Raw genomic sequence first — 17,552 nt, forward strand, 5'->3', positions numbered from 1 at the left:
CTGAAGTTTCTGTATTCTGTTTTTTCCTAACTTACAGTGGTCAAGGAAATGGACAGACCAGGTAGAACTTCTAGAAAAATGTCAACATATGATAAAGGTCAATATAATCTATTGGAAACCACCTCCTAATGATAAATACAAGTTTAACATTGATGGGAGTGCTTTAACTAATCCGGGAAGGATTGGAGGGGGTGGAATTCTTAGAAATGAGCATGGTGGCATCATATATGCATTTGCCATACCTCTTGGGGAAGGTTCCAACAATCAGGCAGAAATTCAAGCAGCAACTTATGGTTTGAATTGGTGCATTCAGCATGGGTATAAAAATATTATACTAGAAGTTGACTCTGAGTTACTTATTAAATGGTTACTTCTAAAGGATAAACCTCCTTGGAGAATACAAAGGTTAGTGTATGAACTTCAAATTCTTACTTATCAATGTAATTCATTCTCTTGTGTGCATGTTTACAAAGAGGCCAACAATACAGCAGACATATTATCCAAACAGAGTCATAACCTGGACATTATACAGCACTTCTACACTTATAATCAACTCCCTCATGCGGCCAAAGGAAGTTATATATTGGAGAAAATGGGAGTCCAAAATTTCAGACAGAGGAAGATGAAGAAGATTAAACATCCTCCTTGACTGTTTTCTTATCAAATTCCTTAACATATAATGTATTGTATAAATTCGTTTCTTGTATGGTATATTTTGTTACAGGAAAACCAAGCTTGGCTAGGAAGTGGAAGATTACAGAATCAACAAATGAAAGTGGCAACTACATCAAAGCTAGCAAATGAAGATGCCTATGTTCAGCAAAGAAATACTTAAGTTCAACAATGAAATATCAAAATATGCATAGACTACATAGTTAGTATAGTTATTTGAATAGACACTCTTTTTATGTGTAAAGGGAGAGTCTCCTTATTTATGTTTTCCTAGAAATAGTTTAGTATTTCTATAGATTACTTCACATTGTAAGAGGTTGAGTTGACTAACCTTAGTAGGTAGGTCAACTTAATACTCACCATAGGATAGAAGGTAAGGTTTATGCCCCCCTTCTTGTAAATTTTGTTTCTATTAATGATAAGGCCTGGGGGTGTTGCTCATCCCCAGACCCACCACAAGGGTCGTTTTGGTTTTAAAAAAAAAATTGTGTGTCAATACTAACATAATATTAACTTTTAATATCAACAGTTTTATCTTAATTTTCTTTTAAAACATTGTACTAAATACTATAACATATACAAAATTTGATATTTTTTTATATACTTTTATTATTAATCAATGTAATACACATATGTAAAATACGTATAGTTGACTAGTTATATTTTAAGTATGAAGATGCTTAGAAATGTTGTTTGAACTTTTTATCCTTCATTAAAAAACTTCATTTTAGACAAAGTTGTCTTTTCACATTTTTCCCTCAATTATTATTTAATAATTTTAATTATTCACTATAATATGAATCCTAATCCCAATAATGAAAAAATTATGGGACTAATCAAATTTCTAACTTAGTATTGAAAATAATTACACTTTAAAATATTTATTAAATAAAATTTTATTTATATAGCAAATAAAAGGTATCCAAATCTAGTTCTTAATCTTACTAATTAACACTCACACTTTGGGCTTTGATTAAAACAAAAAATTAGACCCACGTTCTTTCACATCCCATTCCCTCCATTTTCCTTATTAAAAGCTTCTCTCTCATCAAGCTTCACCTTCTTTAAGTTTTAGATATTTGATTTATTTTTATGTTTTTTTTAAAGGGGAAAACAAACACCAATTTTTTACATTAACGTATGATTCAAGCATGACTATAAGATATCTCACATAATCATTAGTTTTTGGGGGATTTTCCTTCTTTTGATCTATGCCTTAATCAAAAATTGTTCAAAAAGGTAGGTTTTGCCGCTAAAATGGTTGAAGAGAGCAAATCTATATTTTTACATTATTTTATCCGCTTAAAATCTTCAGCTAGCTCGAAATAGCAATATCATCAAGAGTAAGGATATCCTCAGTAAAAAAAAAGAATGGTATTTGTATGTGCGGAAGAAGACAGAGAATTTGATGAAGATCAAATTGACGAAAACAACTTCTTGAACATCAAATCGAAGTCGAACATTAAATCAATGAAGAGATATTTAATTATATTTCACAAAATTTTCAGTAAATGTATTGAATATACTGGTATACGCGATTGCATACTTAATTGAATGGAGTTATAAGTTCAAAACTCAAATTATATTCATATTAATTTTTTATTCCTATTGCATAAAAAAAAATTCATCTTGCATTAAATTAACTTGTATTCGTTTTGTATAAACAAAATTTATATTCATATCAAAATTGTATTTATAATAATATTTGTTGGTCGATTGTTTTTTACTCATTATTTGTATGTATATTAAGAATATTGTATTTTTTTTAAATTTTTAGTCATTTCAATTGTATCCCATTTCTTTCACATTATATATCTTTTTTAAAAATACTGCATCATTCCTCAACAGGTTGTATTATTTTCATTGTGTGTTATTTTGTTTGTATCCATTTTAATTTTCATGTTGTATCTGGCATGCTACTTGATTATTTTAGGTGAAACTTTTGATTGAATACCTGATCGAATATAGCGCGAAGATCAAATTGGAATTGTCTGCCAGTTATGTATTTCAACGAATTTTTTCGATTGGTTATCTCCTATTGGTCCAATTTTGTATATAAAATCTTCTTCATTGATATATTTCTCCTTTGTTCCAGCAAAAATGATGATCAATCCACTTGAATTCTACGAAGAAGGAGGATAACCAATGGAGAATTGAAAGTCGCTAATAATGGCGTTCGACAAAGAAGGGAGAGTAGAGCCTATTTGGGTCTCCTAATCTCTATAACATAAATGTGGTTTTTTTTCTCACTATTTACCTAATTTGAAAGATTCTATTGCTTGATTTTCTGTAGTTTGTTATTTTTTTAGTTATATTTTGTTAAGTCAAGCAAAGAAAAAAATATATAAATCAACCCCTTAACAAATTAAAACATAACTACTTTTTATAAATATTAAAAATGTAGCTACTGTTTTGTTTGTTTTTTTTTGGAAATTTTTCAAACTCCTTTTTTGATTTAACACCTTTTCAACCTTTTTTTTTAAAAAGAAGAAAATCAGTTGTTTATATTTTCCTAGCTTCCAATAGTAAATCGATTAATTCTAAATGTTTTAGGTTATGTATTTGCAATCGTTTGAGAATATATTAGCTATGTGCAATTTGATATTTTAGAAAAAATGTTCCAAAACACACTTTAATTGTGGAAGAAATTGTTGTTACACATACCAACTTTGCAGGATCCTATGACACCCGTGTACTATTTTAAAGTGGAATATACAACCCCTTAAAGTGTTTCATCCAATTTTTTGTTAAAAAATGACAAATTTTATTTTAACTTTTGTTTTAATAATAATCTTTTAAATCTTCACCATATATTTTATTGAAAAAATTGTATATAATAGCAAACTAATAATCTAAAATAAATGGAGTAGCTAGGGTTTGATTTAATTGTGCTCCATAGCAAACGTTTGCAAAAAATTGTCAGGCGCTTCTCTCCCAAATATATCGCTCGCCACTCTCCTCCAATCTCTCGCTCGCTTCCTCACTTTTTATACAAACACAAGTGTATAAAAATTGTTTCTAATTGTATAAAGCAGAGAAAATTGTATAAATACATATATTTTTGTTCCCCTCTCTCCCCTCTTCCAGATCTCGCTCGCCACTCTCCCAAATCTCGCTCGCCACCCTTGCCTTTCTCACTTATACAAACAGAAGCGAAATGTATAAATTGCATTTCTGTTTGTATAAAGCGTGAGAAAATTGTATACACACATGCAAGTACATATATTTTCGTCCTATACACTTATAATTATACAATAAAAATACTCCCTGCCCAGTTTCTTTTGTCTTTCTCTCTTTCTCGTTTTATACAATTTTCAAATTGTATCTAACTTCTCTCTTTCTCGTTTTATACAATTCGATTCAATTGTATATTCCTTGTCAAGTCTCTTTTGACTTTCTCTCTTTCTCAATTTATACAAATTCAAATTGTATATAATCGTTCTATACACTTATAATAATACAATTCGTTTTATACACTTCGTTTTTATATAGTTCTCTGCCCAAGTGTCTTTCTCTTTCTTGTTTTATACACTTTGTTTTATGCAATTTGCTTCAATTGTATATGTATAGCGAATTATACAGTTTCTATATTTGCCATGGAGCGCAATTATGCAAACTTTACTATAGCATACAAATATGGATTTTTTATTTGATATACGTAAAAGTTGCCCTATTTTATTTCACATTTTTTCTATTTATTTTTTTCACTTTTGCTACTACCGAGAAGCTTGCCATGGCTCTCCCTCTCATTTCTTCTTCATTTCATTTGCCTCTTAGTTTCTTTTCTTTTTAAATTCCATTTTCCTGAGTTAAATTAGAAAATATAATTTTCAAACTGAAAAAGGCAAATTATTAATAGCCGGATAAATTCTCCCGCAAAGATCTTAATTTTCGATTGTTATTTCTACTATCAATCACTATTGTTGAAGAATTTATAATTTTCTGAGTAATAATGATTCATGCACATGTTATTTGATCATTCTCAAACAATTTTTTCTAATTTAACTAATTTGAATTGATTATTTCGATGATTAAATTTGAATTTTTCACTTATTTTATTATAAAATTTATTATAGATTCCATATTTTTTTTTTTAGAAATATAAGAACTAAATTACAATATAGCCGCAAAGAAATTAGTTTTATCTTTTTTTCGTTCACACTTCTTTCTTTTTATTTATCGTATTTTGGCTCTAAAGAATGAAACAAGAATTAAAACTCAAATAATAATAATCAAAAAATTCAAAAAGTAATTTATATCTTAAAAAAGCCAAATACATAATTTTAAAAAAATAATTTTAATACATTTATAACGACATGGATATATGCGAGCTACTTTTATAAAATTGAGGAATATATGTGAGCCAATTTGTAATAATAGGAGTATATATGAACCACTTCAATAGAGTTAAATGACAAAATTGAGGGTATATGATAACCAATTTTTTGGCTTAAGTCATCGACGGCGCATTAAAGTTGTCCGCATAATTCACTTAGACACCTTAACTAAAACTTGTACCTATTAAACACTTTTACCAATTCAGATTTAAGCCCTTTTGAACATTTTTTTGACAATTAGCTTAAAATATGAAATGTGTGTAATACACTCACGATTACGTGGAAAATTGACAAATCAATGACATACATGTGGCATTTTGAGGGGGGAAAAGAGAAAAATTTAAAGTTGTCATCCACCAAGCTACAGATCAAGCAACTTTGTGCAATGTCTGATGATGCCTTGACAATTTCTATGAAGTAGAGACAAATTTACTATCAATCATAGTTGCCATCACCATAGCTCCGTCCTCCACCATAGCCGTCGTCACCTTCAAATCCTCTTAATCCAATAATTTGTTTTAGATATGTTCTTCTTTTTTAAAAGTTGAAAATAGCAAATTAAATATACATAAAAATTAATCAATACATTAACCTACAAAATATGAACCATTTATAATTTTAGATATCAATAAAATCATGACTACATAATCATCTAAGCAAGACCTGGAGAAAGGAGGAAGGAGAGGTGATTCGTCTTTTATTTTAAATCTGATTTGGTAGATATATTTTTCAATAAGTAAAAAGAATTGAAGAAGAAACAGAGTAATCATCTTATGAGTCTATACTTTTTCCCAATAAATAAGATTGCAGTATCCAACAAATTTAAAGAAAAGTGGGGAGTGGTGGTGGCAACATTGGCGGCGGCAACAATGGAGATGATATTGATTTTGGAAGAAGTTATGACTAAGGAAGAAGGAAGAAGGAAAAAGAAAGAGATTTTTTTAGAAAAAATTAAAAATACGTTCTGACGCGCCGAATGAAGGTGTATTACACCTTCCTTGCCATATCAGTGAAAAGTGTCAAATAAATACTTTGAATAATAAAAGTATGTAACATGTACTAATCTTAATTAAAGTGTTTTAGATAAATTATGCGGACAATTTTAAGGCCTGCAAACGTCAAAAACCTTTTTTTTTTAATTAGTGCGGACAACATTAACCTATTGGCGGGAAAAGAGAACAAAAGTGCCCGTCTTCCAACTCCGAGCATTCTCCCATGGATTCCGACGCCGATTCCGATGGCTCTCACGTATCCTCAACACCACCACGTCACCCTCTTCCACCTCCACAGTTCCCGTCGCGCCGTGCTCTTCTTGCTACTGCCAAATCAAGAACTCAACCCAAAAACACCTCTACCATTTCCTCAAAATTTTCCCGCCCAATGCTAAGACCAAAAATCTCAACCAAAAAACCCAAAAAATCCAAGGACGATACCACCATTCAAACCCAACAGAATCTCTCCGATTTACCGGTCCACATTCACCCAAACGACACCGTTTCTAGTGAAGCTCCACCTTCTGGAGGCTCATGTAATTCGAAATTTGCGTCCTCTTCTAAAACCCAGGAAACCCAAATTCAAAATCCATCATCGCCACCAAAATTCTCCGATTTGCCATTCCAAATCCACCGTTCGGTAAATGCCGTTTTGTCCCATGACAATAGTTCCGGTGAAGTTCTTCCTGCAGGTGGCTTGTGCTTACCGAAATTTGCTTCATTTTTGAAAACCCGCAAAACAATTCTCAATTTTGAGCCTGTTGAAGCTGGTTCTATTGACCCCCAGTTGGTCCAAGTGAATGAAAAGGAAGCAGTTGATTCGGGTTGTCGGGCGAAAGCTGTGAGGAAATATCCTAATTTAATAGGGAGCAATGCGTCGTCTTTGTCTTCATTGCCGGTAAAGAAGGTTAAATGTGCTAATGAAGGTAACTTTGTAAGGCTGAACATAAATGGTTATGGTAAAAAGTTTGCATCCAAATTCAAAAGAAGGAATTTTAATTCATCAAGTGGTAAAAAGTTCTACAGGAGATGGAAAAAGAAAGTTAGAGTTGAAGGTAAGGAGGGGGAAAATGGCTTGTGTGATGAAGAAGGTTTGGTTGTGGAAGTTAAGGGAAGAGGGGAAAGATTGGGTTTTGATGCAGAGTTGATTGAAGAAGCTGTGATGGGAGTTAGAAATGAGGCGTCAGATGAGAATTTGTTGAGGTTGTTGAAACTCACTTATGGGTATGATTCATTTAGAGATGGGCAGTTGGAGACACTCAAGATGGTGCTTTCAGGGAAATCTACAATGTTGGTTTTGCCAACAGGTGCTGGGAAGTCGCTGTGTTATCAGTTGCCAGCAATGGTTTTGCAGGGAGTTACCGTCGTTATTAGCCCCTTGGTTTCCTTGATGATTGATCAGTTAAAGCAGCTGCCCGCTGCAGTTGAGGGTGGTCTTTTGTGTAGCAGTCAGGTTTAACAGATACATATTTAGCGATTTTGGAGATGTTAGAGTTAATGGCATTTTAGGTAGTTCCTGACTTAATCTTTTCACTGTTGCAGACACCTGAGGAGGTCTCGGAAACGTTTAGGTTACTAGAAGAAGGATCCATTAAGGTAAGCTTTTACTGCCTCCAAAGTTGTTTTAGAGTATGCCCAAATGTGTGACCTAGCAGCTAGTGAAGTTAGAAAGAAGACCATAGGTGACAGGGTCAAATCCCAGCTGAGGCAAAACTCTTGGGTGATTTCTTCTGACTTTGCCTAAACCTTAGAGGGAAGAGTTACCACATACCTGTACTAGTAGGAGAATACAATTAAACAGTAGATGATCAAAGTAACTTTAGTCCATTCTCACACGTATGCTTGTTAAGTTTAAATAATTTAATGTGTATCTCGGATGATCATATGAAAATTTTATTGAATTTGAGTGTTGATGTGTTACATGCTCATTTCCATTCTCTTTATTGTTTCTTGATTAGCTGTTTTTCAATGTAATACTATAATCAAGATATGATTGCAGGTTTCTGAGGTCATTTTCTTTCTTCCGTCTCCTTCTCAAAATATATTTTGATGCTTATGTTTCAGGTCCTTTTTGTTTCACCAGAGAGGTTTCTCAATTCGGATTTTTTATCCATTTTTTGTAACACTCAAATCTCACTTGTGGTTATTGATGAAGCCCACTGTGTTTCTGAATGGTGAGTCAGAGCTTTTCAAGTTTACATTTTTTTGTCTTGCTTTTGCAACTTTGTCATGTTTTTCCTTTTTTCTTTTGTTTGTTTAAATGTCTCTTTCGTATGGTATCAACAATCACGAGCATTTTGGTAGGTCACACAATTTTCGGCCTTCATATATGCGGCTTAAAGCATCATTGTTGCGGGATAAACTGAAGGCTCAATGCATACTTGCAATGACAGCAACAGCAACTACTAAAGCATTGTATCATGTGATGCACGCATTGGATATTCCATCAACTAATCTTATCCAAGTAGTGAAACCAAGGGATAACTTGCAGTTATCAGTATCTTCGAGCGAAAACAGGCAAGTGTTGTATAATCTTTTCCCCCACCCAAACTGAATAACCTCAAAAAATATAAATGGAAGCTACAAAAATTACTCAATTGGTTTCAGGATGAAAGATTTGATGACCTTGCTGAAGTCTTCCCCCTTTTCAGAGGCTAAAAGCATTATCATTTACTGCAAATTTCAGGTGTTGCTTGCTATTTGTCTGTGATGTTGTCATTTGAATATTTTTTTTCTGTAACTGTATCACATGAGCCACTTAACTTGTGTTTCTTGTTTCCATCGTCAATGTAAACAGTCAGAAACTGATTTCATTTGCAAATATCTATGCGACAATAATATCTCAGCAAAGGTTTTGTCTCTGCCTTTTGATCTACTTTTGTAAATAATTTGCACTTACCTGCACCAGAATGTATAATGTTTGACGCCTAACAGGCTAAACAAGTTATAGTTTAAATTGATTTTCAGAGTTATCACAGTGGAATTTTCGCAAAAGATAGGAGCCGTACGCAGGAACTGTTTTGTGCAAACAAGATAAGAGTGGTGAGAGAAACAATGCTTATTATATGTTCATTTTAATTCATAGATAATAAATATTATCCTTTGATATGAAGGAAGCTTCATTAACTTGCATCAATATTTTCTGGAAGGTTGTTGCAACTGTGGCATTCGGCATGGGACTCAATAAGAAGGATATTGAAGCTGTAAGATTTGATCTTGGTTTTCCTATATTCAGCATTTTGTCCGTAAATACTTATTCTGCTAGTGGATGGTTCCGGATCTCAGTTCAACTCAACGTGGGTTCTCTTGTAATTATAAGAAGTGACTAGCTTTTTGCTTTTAATTTGAGATTGCTTGTTGTCCACAGTTCCTTTTGATATCTTTCATCACCTGTCATTACATCTGGCTACAAGTGCACTTCAATTGTGTCTGAGTCCTATGCATTCATACTAAGACGTTCCAAATGCTTCTATTTCAGGTAATACATTACAGCTTACCAGAAAGCTTGGAAGAGTATGTCCAGGTCGTTATTTATTCTCATGACAGTTGCAATTCAGAGATACTTGACTTCTGCAACTTTTTTAACTATAAGATTAATGCTACCTGTGCAGGAGATTGGCCGTGCTGGACGTGATGGTAGAATCTCTTACTGCCATCTGTTTTTTGATGATGTTTCCTATTTTAAGATTCGCAGTCTTATGTACAGGTGACAGAACAAAAACTCTGAACATTCGTAGAGTTTGTTTGAGTCTATAGATTCTAAATCTTTTGATATTATTTTTACTCAGTGATGGTGTTGACGAGTATGTGGTGAACAAATTGCTGTGTCAAATTTTCAGTGGCAGCACAACCTCTGCTGGGATAATATGTTCATTAGTTAAAGAGTCTGCTTGTCGTAAATTTGATATGAAAGAAGAGGTACTTGTTCTCTCATTTAAATTGGCATGCTGAGTAGCAATTCTGTAATTGCTTCTAATACTAGCCGATAAACTTACTCTATACCAACCAGAAAACAGTTTGATCTTTTCTGGGTTGAAATTACTTTTTCAAGACAATATATTTGCAACCCAAAGGCTTGGGGCCTCTCTTCATATATCCTTGAGCATAGTCACAACTGATTTAGGCTGCATTTGAGTTTATGACTTGCAATGTATTGATGCAACTCTTAATCATTGAAACAACTTGATGGAACACTGGACATGAAAAGAAGAAAATCCTTGATCCTGAACAATAACACCTTCTTTTTGGTGATACTGTCCTGTACATGCAGTATTTGACATTTTAAGTCATTGCTTCAGAAGAGCTAGAACACATCTTCAACTGTTATGGGAACTTACATTAATCATCATTAAAAAATTAGTGATAGAAAATAAACTGTCACTCCATGTGTTGTGTGCATGTCCTGGGTATTTTCCTTCTGATTTTTTGTTGAACCGTGTACACCTTTTCTGTGAAAATAGGTTCCCATTTTAGTACAAATGTGGGATGGCACAGATCAGAACTGAATCTTGTATATTCTCTTATCTTAGTAAGATGCTGAAGAGCTGTTTTTTTCATTCTTCCAGGTAATATTAACAATTTTAACACAATTGGAGCTAGGTGAGGTCCAATACTTACACTTGCTCCCACAGACGAGTGTAACATGCACTTTGAACTTCCACCAGGTTAGTTAAAGTTAATTTAGCATGATTAAGTGCAGCGGACAGTTGGCTGATTTTTATATTTTGATGGGCGATTTATACTTTCAATTGCTCTAACTTTGGGTTTGATTTGAATGTTCTTCCGTGAAAATTAAACCTGTAAGACTAGAATATTGTGAATATAAGAACTAGAAAGACAACTAAAGTGGTTAGCTGCCTCTTTTGCTGTTTTTATTTTGGCTTCTATTTTTGAAAATACGTCATGACCTTAACAACTTATTGCAGACTTCACCTGCATTGCTAGCTATGAAAGATGCTGTAGTTGCTGCTATTCTGAAGAAGTGAGTAACTTTTTTTGTTTCATATGAGAACAATTATATGCCCTCACAAATTTATTCATATCTAATGCTATGCACTTCGTGATATTAGCTCCGAGATCAAAGATGGGCAGTATATATTTGACATACCAAGTGTAGCTAACAGCATTGGACTGCAAATTGTTGACTTGTCAAACCATTTGCAAACTCTGAAGGTAAGTTCCATATGCAGCTATTATAAGGACAGTGGTTCTTTTATGTGGTCTTTAGTGCATATCAGTGAAAAACTAGACATATAGCTGTAAGTTATATTTGAATTTCCTGACTTCCTTCTTGCTATTCCAGATTGATATTGGTGTTCTATGTCATCGTTTTGATGGTTTTCAAGATATTTTTTTGAGAAAAGGTAATTTGTACTATAAACAAAGGAATGCTCAGTAAGTATTCCAGTAGTACTAACAATCAAAAACACATTAGTGTAACTGTCCTCCTATGAACTCGTAAGTAATCAAATTAGTAGGCATATCCTCATCTTCATGAGGATATTCATTCTTATACCAAAATAGAATAAAACCAAACAATTCAGCTTCAGCTTCTCCATAGAGCAGCACTTGTTCTCAAAACATCTCTGGTTCCTTACCAACCAAATAGTCCACTAAATGCAAGCTGGAAAATCTTCCATTCTTCCCTGTGCCCTCAGCCCTGGCTGATTCCCATACCTATTCCAACATGCCAAAGCTTCTTTTATGTTCCCTGGCATAGACCAACTGATGCCCCTTATGTTGATGAAAATCTGCCAAAGTTTCAGTCTCCCTACATGTAAAAAGAGATGAATATTGTCCCTGCCTCATACTCACAAAAAGAGCACCTAAAGCACAGCTGGAAGCCCCTCTTCACAAGGTTATCCTGAGTGAGAGCAGCCTGTTTTGCTAAAAAGTCAAGTAAAACAGGCCACCTTGAAGGGCAACTTAACTTTTCATATCATTGTCCACGGCCCGTAGCTTACTTGAATGTGTGCCCTTTGGATGTTTCTGTAAGCTGATCCAACTGAGAATCTCCCCTGTTTGTCTGGAACCCAAAAAAGCTTGTCTTCACTGTTATTTAGATCCTTGCATTGCTCCAGGATGTTTAAAAATTCGACCGTCTTGTTCACCTCCCAGTCATATAAAGGTCTCCTGAACCTTAAGTTCCAACCCTGATCATCTCTCTTTGACAGTGGCCACTTTCTGTAGACTCAAGCTGAACAGGTCAGGAAAACTATCTTTGAGTGCAGCCTGTACCACCAAAACTTCCTCCCAGATTAAGTTCTCCATCCGTGTCCTACCTTGATTTTGCACTTGTTTATTAGTTTTGGCCAGAAATTTCTGATTATCCTCTATACTCCAGTGCCATATGGTTGCATTGCTACTTTGAAATGATTTCTTTAATTGCTCTTGTGCTTTATAAAAATCCAATCTATCTTTTCCCATAACCATGACTAATATAAGCATTGGGTTCATGCTTCTCATTTTTCTTAAGAAGAATTATTAGAAGTAATCAGCATTCAGCAATACTGCTTTACTTGACTTGGAACAAACAATTATGCACCAGCTGAATTCCAGTTTATAGTTTTAGGTGAATTCCAGCCACTATGTTGTACTTAAATAAATACACTTATGTTCAGCATATGATTCTTTCTTCTGGTGCAGTACTTCTTAAGGCTTACCTTCTGAACACTTGAAGTATTAAAGGAACGACATAAATTTTATGAAATTTAGTATTTCTGCATTTGTGCATGGCTGGTTAACCATTTGTTTGTGCACTTCACATGCCTGCTATTTTTATTTAAATGGTGACATTAACATCAATATTTGATGCTCTTAAGCAATCTTCAGTTTAAAATTTGTCACACTTTCTTGTTTATTTGACACAAATAAGTTTCTATCTTTCCTATCTCAGATTAAGGGGGAAGTCAGGTATGAGCTGAAGGATCAAGCTTATTGTTATGTTATCATGAACACCCCAAAGGATATCTGTTCTTTAGCAACATGGCTTACAAAGTGGTTATCTGAAGTTGAGAGTTGTAAGGTGACTGTCTTGATTAATAACCGCAGTTTGATTCTCTTTCATGTTCCTCAATGGTGCAATTCTTTCTATCGTCTCCCCCTTCCCTTGTGCTGCGTTTCCTCCCTAACCCTTTATCCCAGAGCTGGGTTCAAGATGAAAGGAGGAGGATCTTGTTTAAATGTGATGATGATTTTCGTCATAGGAACAGTTTCATTGAACTTGCACAGGCTTGTCAGAACAGTTTTAACTCAGTGCCACACCAATGTATTTTTAAAGCATACATGGTCATGCTTCTTCCATGAATTATAATTCGATGTATCAGGATGGTCCCAAACTTGAGATTAGTGTTGATAGAAGGTGACTTCCCATTGACCTCTAGCTTATTGTCCCAAGTCCTTACTAGCCTTTTTGTCTAGTTCTCACTATTCTTTTTTGTTATACTTCTTGGCAAGAGAAATCATAGTTATTCTGCCCCCTGTTGAAGTATATGATAAATTAATATCAAAATATATTTCCTCTTACGTATAACATAAAATAATTGTTGGGTTCTTGATATTGGAGCAAGATATGAATGAGAAATTTACTATACTTAGATAAGAGACTGAGCACATATCACCCAAAGTTGGATTCACTTTTTTGACTATACAACACGTACTGTACAGATATTTACAGGGCTTTTGATTTATTCATGAAGCTGTCAACTGATTGACCAATAACTGTGTATGTTAATAGTAACCTAGTTCCTCCAGTGAGTTATTGTTCCTGCAAAACTATTCTATCATTTATTGGCTATTTTTTTTTTTAGTATTTGGGTGTGGCAGGAATGATGCAAACAATTATTTTTTAAGTTTTTAAAATTTTAAAACACATTCAATTTAGAGATAATAGCTAAGCCTCTATTTCCTTTAGCCCGTTATCGCTTACAAAAATTATCATGACTTTGCGTTAGTTGCTACCTATGCTACATGTGAGTGACCACAAAATGATTCATATAACTCAGGCCAATCCTGAGCACCAGGCTGTCATTGCCTACATGTTCAAGGGATTTAATATAGCTTTCTGCTGTTAATGCAATATGTTAGGCATACAAGTTTGTATGACATATAATGTTCTTACTTTTTTTTGTCTCCCAGTCTTGTGATTTCGCCTTTTGACGTAGGTAAGGAAGATGGACACAATGTATGATGCTGCTGTATTTGCAACAGAAGCATGTGACGAAGTGCATGGTTGCCGTGACCATCAACATACACCTTGCTTGCAAAGGAAGATTACAGAATATTTTGTAAATGGTACTGAAGTTGAGGTTCCTAAGAGGATTGGTGGAAGCAGGTGAGAAAGCCTGTCAAACTTTCTAGACTTTCCCTTTGGCCATACATAGGAAGATGTAACTGCTAATTTTTATGTCGTTGGATGTCTTGGCTACCATGATTTCAGGCATCCAGTACAGTATCTTATTTTGTGTCATCTTTTATATCATTGAATGGGATCAGAATATTTTTATTCAATTTTTCCATTACAGATTTTTAACTAGTTCTATCCATCTCTACGCTTTCTTGAGTTTGTGTTTTTCATATACAACATCATTTCTTCTCGCAAAGATGTCAATCTGTAGTGCTAATGCAATCAATTTCTAAATTGCAGCCCATTTTTGACAGCTGACATAAAGGTAATTTTTTTTTTCTCAAATAGTTTTGTCAAGGAGGAAATACAATGCAGTCTTAATGTTTTCATCACTTGTTTTATGGAACAGGTGTTTCTACAGTGCAATTCATATGCCAAATTTACTCCCAGAGCCATTGCAAGGATATTGCATGGTATTGCAAGTCCAGCATTCCCGTCTGCTGTTTGGTCGAGAACTCACTTCTGGTATATCCTCTCTAGAGCTGTATCTTTTAAGAAAAATATGCTCAGATCTTTTTGGTCCTAATATGACCATTTATCATTTACAACACCCATACATGCACAAAGTTCTTTCTTCCTATAGCTGTGGAAAGAAACATGGCTAGATTGCAGACTAGCAAGGGTACTGTCAAAATGATTATTTTTTGTCATCCTAGTCAGTTTGAAACTCATCTGATATTGAATCAGGTCACTCATGAGTTCCCCAGGAGAATCTTAGTGATTTCAATCCACTTATTATCCTCCACCCAACCAGAAGAAAAAAGGACAGAAAATAGTATAGGCATTTTTCATTTTCAACAATTCCTATAAAACCTCGTGTTTAAATTCAACCTCTTCATCCTTGGATATTACATAAGTCATGTTATGCTGAACGGTTTCTCGCTAATCTTACTAATATGATCAATATCCTTGACCCTTAGAAAAATTAGTTTATTTTTGTGTTTCTCTCGTTTTTGACTTAAGAGTTCCCTACATAATAATCTCTTGAACCCTCTCACTTTTATATTCAAGATCTTCAACCAAGTATACTGAAGAAGCTCACTGTGCTCTCTGGTTTCAGGGGAAGGTATATGCAAACAGACTTCAAAGCAATAACCGAAGCAGCAAAGGCAGAGCTCATGAAACTTGTAGGGAAGGATGCTCTTTAATGAGGTTATCCCCATGTTATGACACATTGAGATTTGACTTAAAATGCTACAAAATGGTGAACTACCATCAGCTATCTAAGATATGCTGTTATAGTTCTCTCTTGTCTCCTTTGATTGAGCATGAAAGCTATATCCTCTTTCTTTTCTTTTCTTCCTGTGCTTGCATGAGTAGGAATGCATACAGGTGGCATTTTTCTGCTAGCACTTTTAGGTGATTCACAACATTAAGAACTTCTAATACTTTCCAAAGGCAAATACTTGAAGAAAACAAAAGCTACACATCAACTGTATCCTGCAAATGACGCAAGTTCTATTTCACAATTTGTTTCATTAGAACAGATCCATTAGTGGCTAGCTAACCTGATCTCTTTCATAGGGAAAGGATATACCTTGCAGATTACCTTTCCGTGTTCAAGATTGAAGGCTAGTAGATGGTTAGAGGCGGATCCAGGATTTGTAGTTGATGGATACATACCTCGAGAATACTGAGTCCAGCTGAACCCATAGCACAAAAGCTGCATCAGCCAGCAACTATTGATGTGATGGCAACACATTTATTCTTTGACTGTACTCTAGAGCTAGTTCTTAAAGGGATGGGTAAATGATGTATAAAAATTGTACTAACTTCTTTTGTATTGTATTATTTATTTGTATTTATAAAAAGGTGCAGTTCTGGTTAAAAAATATAGTATAATGCCTTAGTTGCACTATTCAATATTCATCCACAGTGGAATTCTGTTTCTTTGCAATTTCTTGTCTGACTTGTGATGACGCTTGTTTCTATTAAGTAAATGATTGGTAGGAATAACTATATATCCCTTTGCTTAGTGCTATTTGCCCAGCACAATTGATTCAAAGTGAATGTGAAACGATAATGTTTATTTTCTATTTGAAAAACGGTTAAAATTATTCTTGAACTATGTGAAATAAATTATTTATATCCTTCGTTATATTTTGATTGCTATCTTAAAGAGATCACAAATATCTTTTAAGAATTAATAGCCCAAAATTTTAGTGATGTGGCAAGCCATTAATCGTTGCAACTAGGATGCCTACTAAATTATGAGCCAATAATTCTGATATGATTTATTACTCAAACCCTAACCCATTACTGAATGATGCATGGTATTACTTTATGCATGTTAAATCATAAATGTGTGCATGTATTTGACTGGAACTAAAATGCATACTTAAAAGGCTTAAGTCATACGCGGTTCCTTAAAGTTGTCCGTATATTTCACTTAGACACCTCAATTAGCCTCATACCTATTGAACACCTTATGTGTTCAAAAACAGTTCCTATTGGACACAAATGGCTTACGTGGCAAAAAATCTGTATTTCACAGTCCCCAAGCGCGTGAAATCATTGGAAATGATCTTTTTTTTTTCTTTTCAATTAATAAACCTAATTAATAAATAATGCATAAAAATAATTAATTTAAAATAAAAAAAATGATCTTCTTCCCACATACCTTTCTCCAACTACTCTCATCTCTTTCCATACCCACACCCACCCCGTCCATCTTTTCCCCGATCCCCTCAAATTCTTCTTGTGTTTTTTCTTTTTCTTTTCTTTTTCTATGTAAATCTAATTAAAGTCTTATATATTTTGGCAAAGTTTCATTGTTTCGATAAAAATAATATTCCAATGAAGCAATTGATTATCTTTTCTGTAAAAAAATTATTTTTTCTTGTAATTTGTTATAAATAATTGGCGGCCTAAATAATTATTAGTGAAAAGAAGATAAAAGATAACGAATAGAAGGTTTTGATGCAATCAGAATGAAAGGTGAATGAGAAATTAGCTTAGATTGACAATGATGGTGAAATATGGATAAAATTCAATGGAGAAGAAGAAAAGGCTGGAGACTATTGTTGACTGGCGTTGAGACGCCGGGGCCAGTAAAAAGGGAACGAAGAAGAAGAAGCATGGAGGTTGCAGTTCAGGTCGACGAGAAGAAGAAGAATGGTGGGTGGCCGGTGGGGCGGGGTGGGGTGG

At 34.0% G+C, this 17,552-nt stretch overlaps 1 protein-coding gene across 4 annotated transcripts; it reads left to right on the forward strand.

The window, feature by feature from the left end:
- Window positions 1-6,163: 6,163 nt before the first annotated feature.
- LOC107018605 (ATP-dependent DNA helicase Q-like 5) lies at window positions 6,164-16,237 on the forward strand. Of its 4 annotated transcripts, none has more exons than XM_027916940.1 (20): window positions 6,164-7,454; window positions 7,544-7,597; window positions 8,066-8,175; window positions 8,306-8,518; window positions 8,609-8,687; window positions 8,799-8,852; window positions 8,969-9,043; window positions 9,151-9,297; window positions 9,480-9,524; window positions 9,613-9,707; window positions 9,790-9,919; window positions 10,567-10,665; window positions 10,927-10,982; window positions 11,071-11,173; window positions 12,897-13,025; window positions 14,164-14,333; window positions 14,646-14,670; window positions 14,755-14,870; window positions 15,466-15,557; window positions 15,930-16,237. In XM_027916940.1, the coding sequence occupies exons 1-19, from the start codon at window positions 6,225-6,227 to the stop codon at window positions 15,551-15,553; spliced, it is 3,018 nt and encodes a 1,005-aa protein (XP_027772741.1). In that variant the 5' UTR covers window positions 6,164-6,224; the 3' UTR covers window positions 15,554-15,557; window positions 15,930-16,237. The 4 variants fall into 4 exon arrangements, with proteins under 4 accessions (XP_027772741.1, XP_027772742.1, XP_027772740.1 ...); XM_027916941.1 differs by having other exon boundaries at window positions 15,936-16,237; XM_027916939.1 differs by having other exon boundaries at window positions 15,466-16,237.
- Window positions 16,238-17,552: the final 1,315 nt, after the last annotated feature.

This window comes from Solanum pennellii, chromosome 5 (genome assembly GCF_001406875.1).
Source record: "Solanum pennellii chromosome 5, SPENNV200".
Lineage (NCBI taxonomy): Eukaryota > Viridiplantae > Streptophyta > Magnoliopsida > Solanales > Solanaceae > Solanum > Solanum pennellii.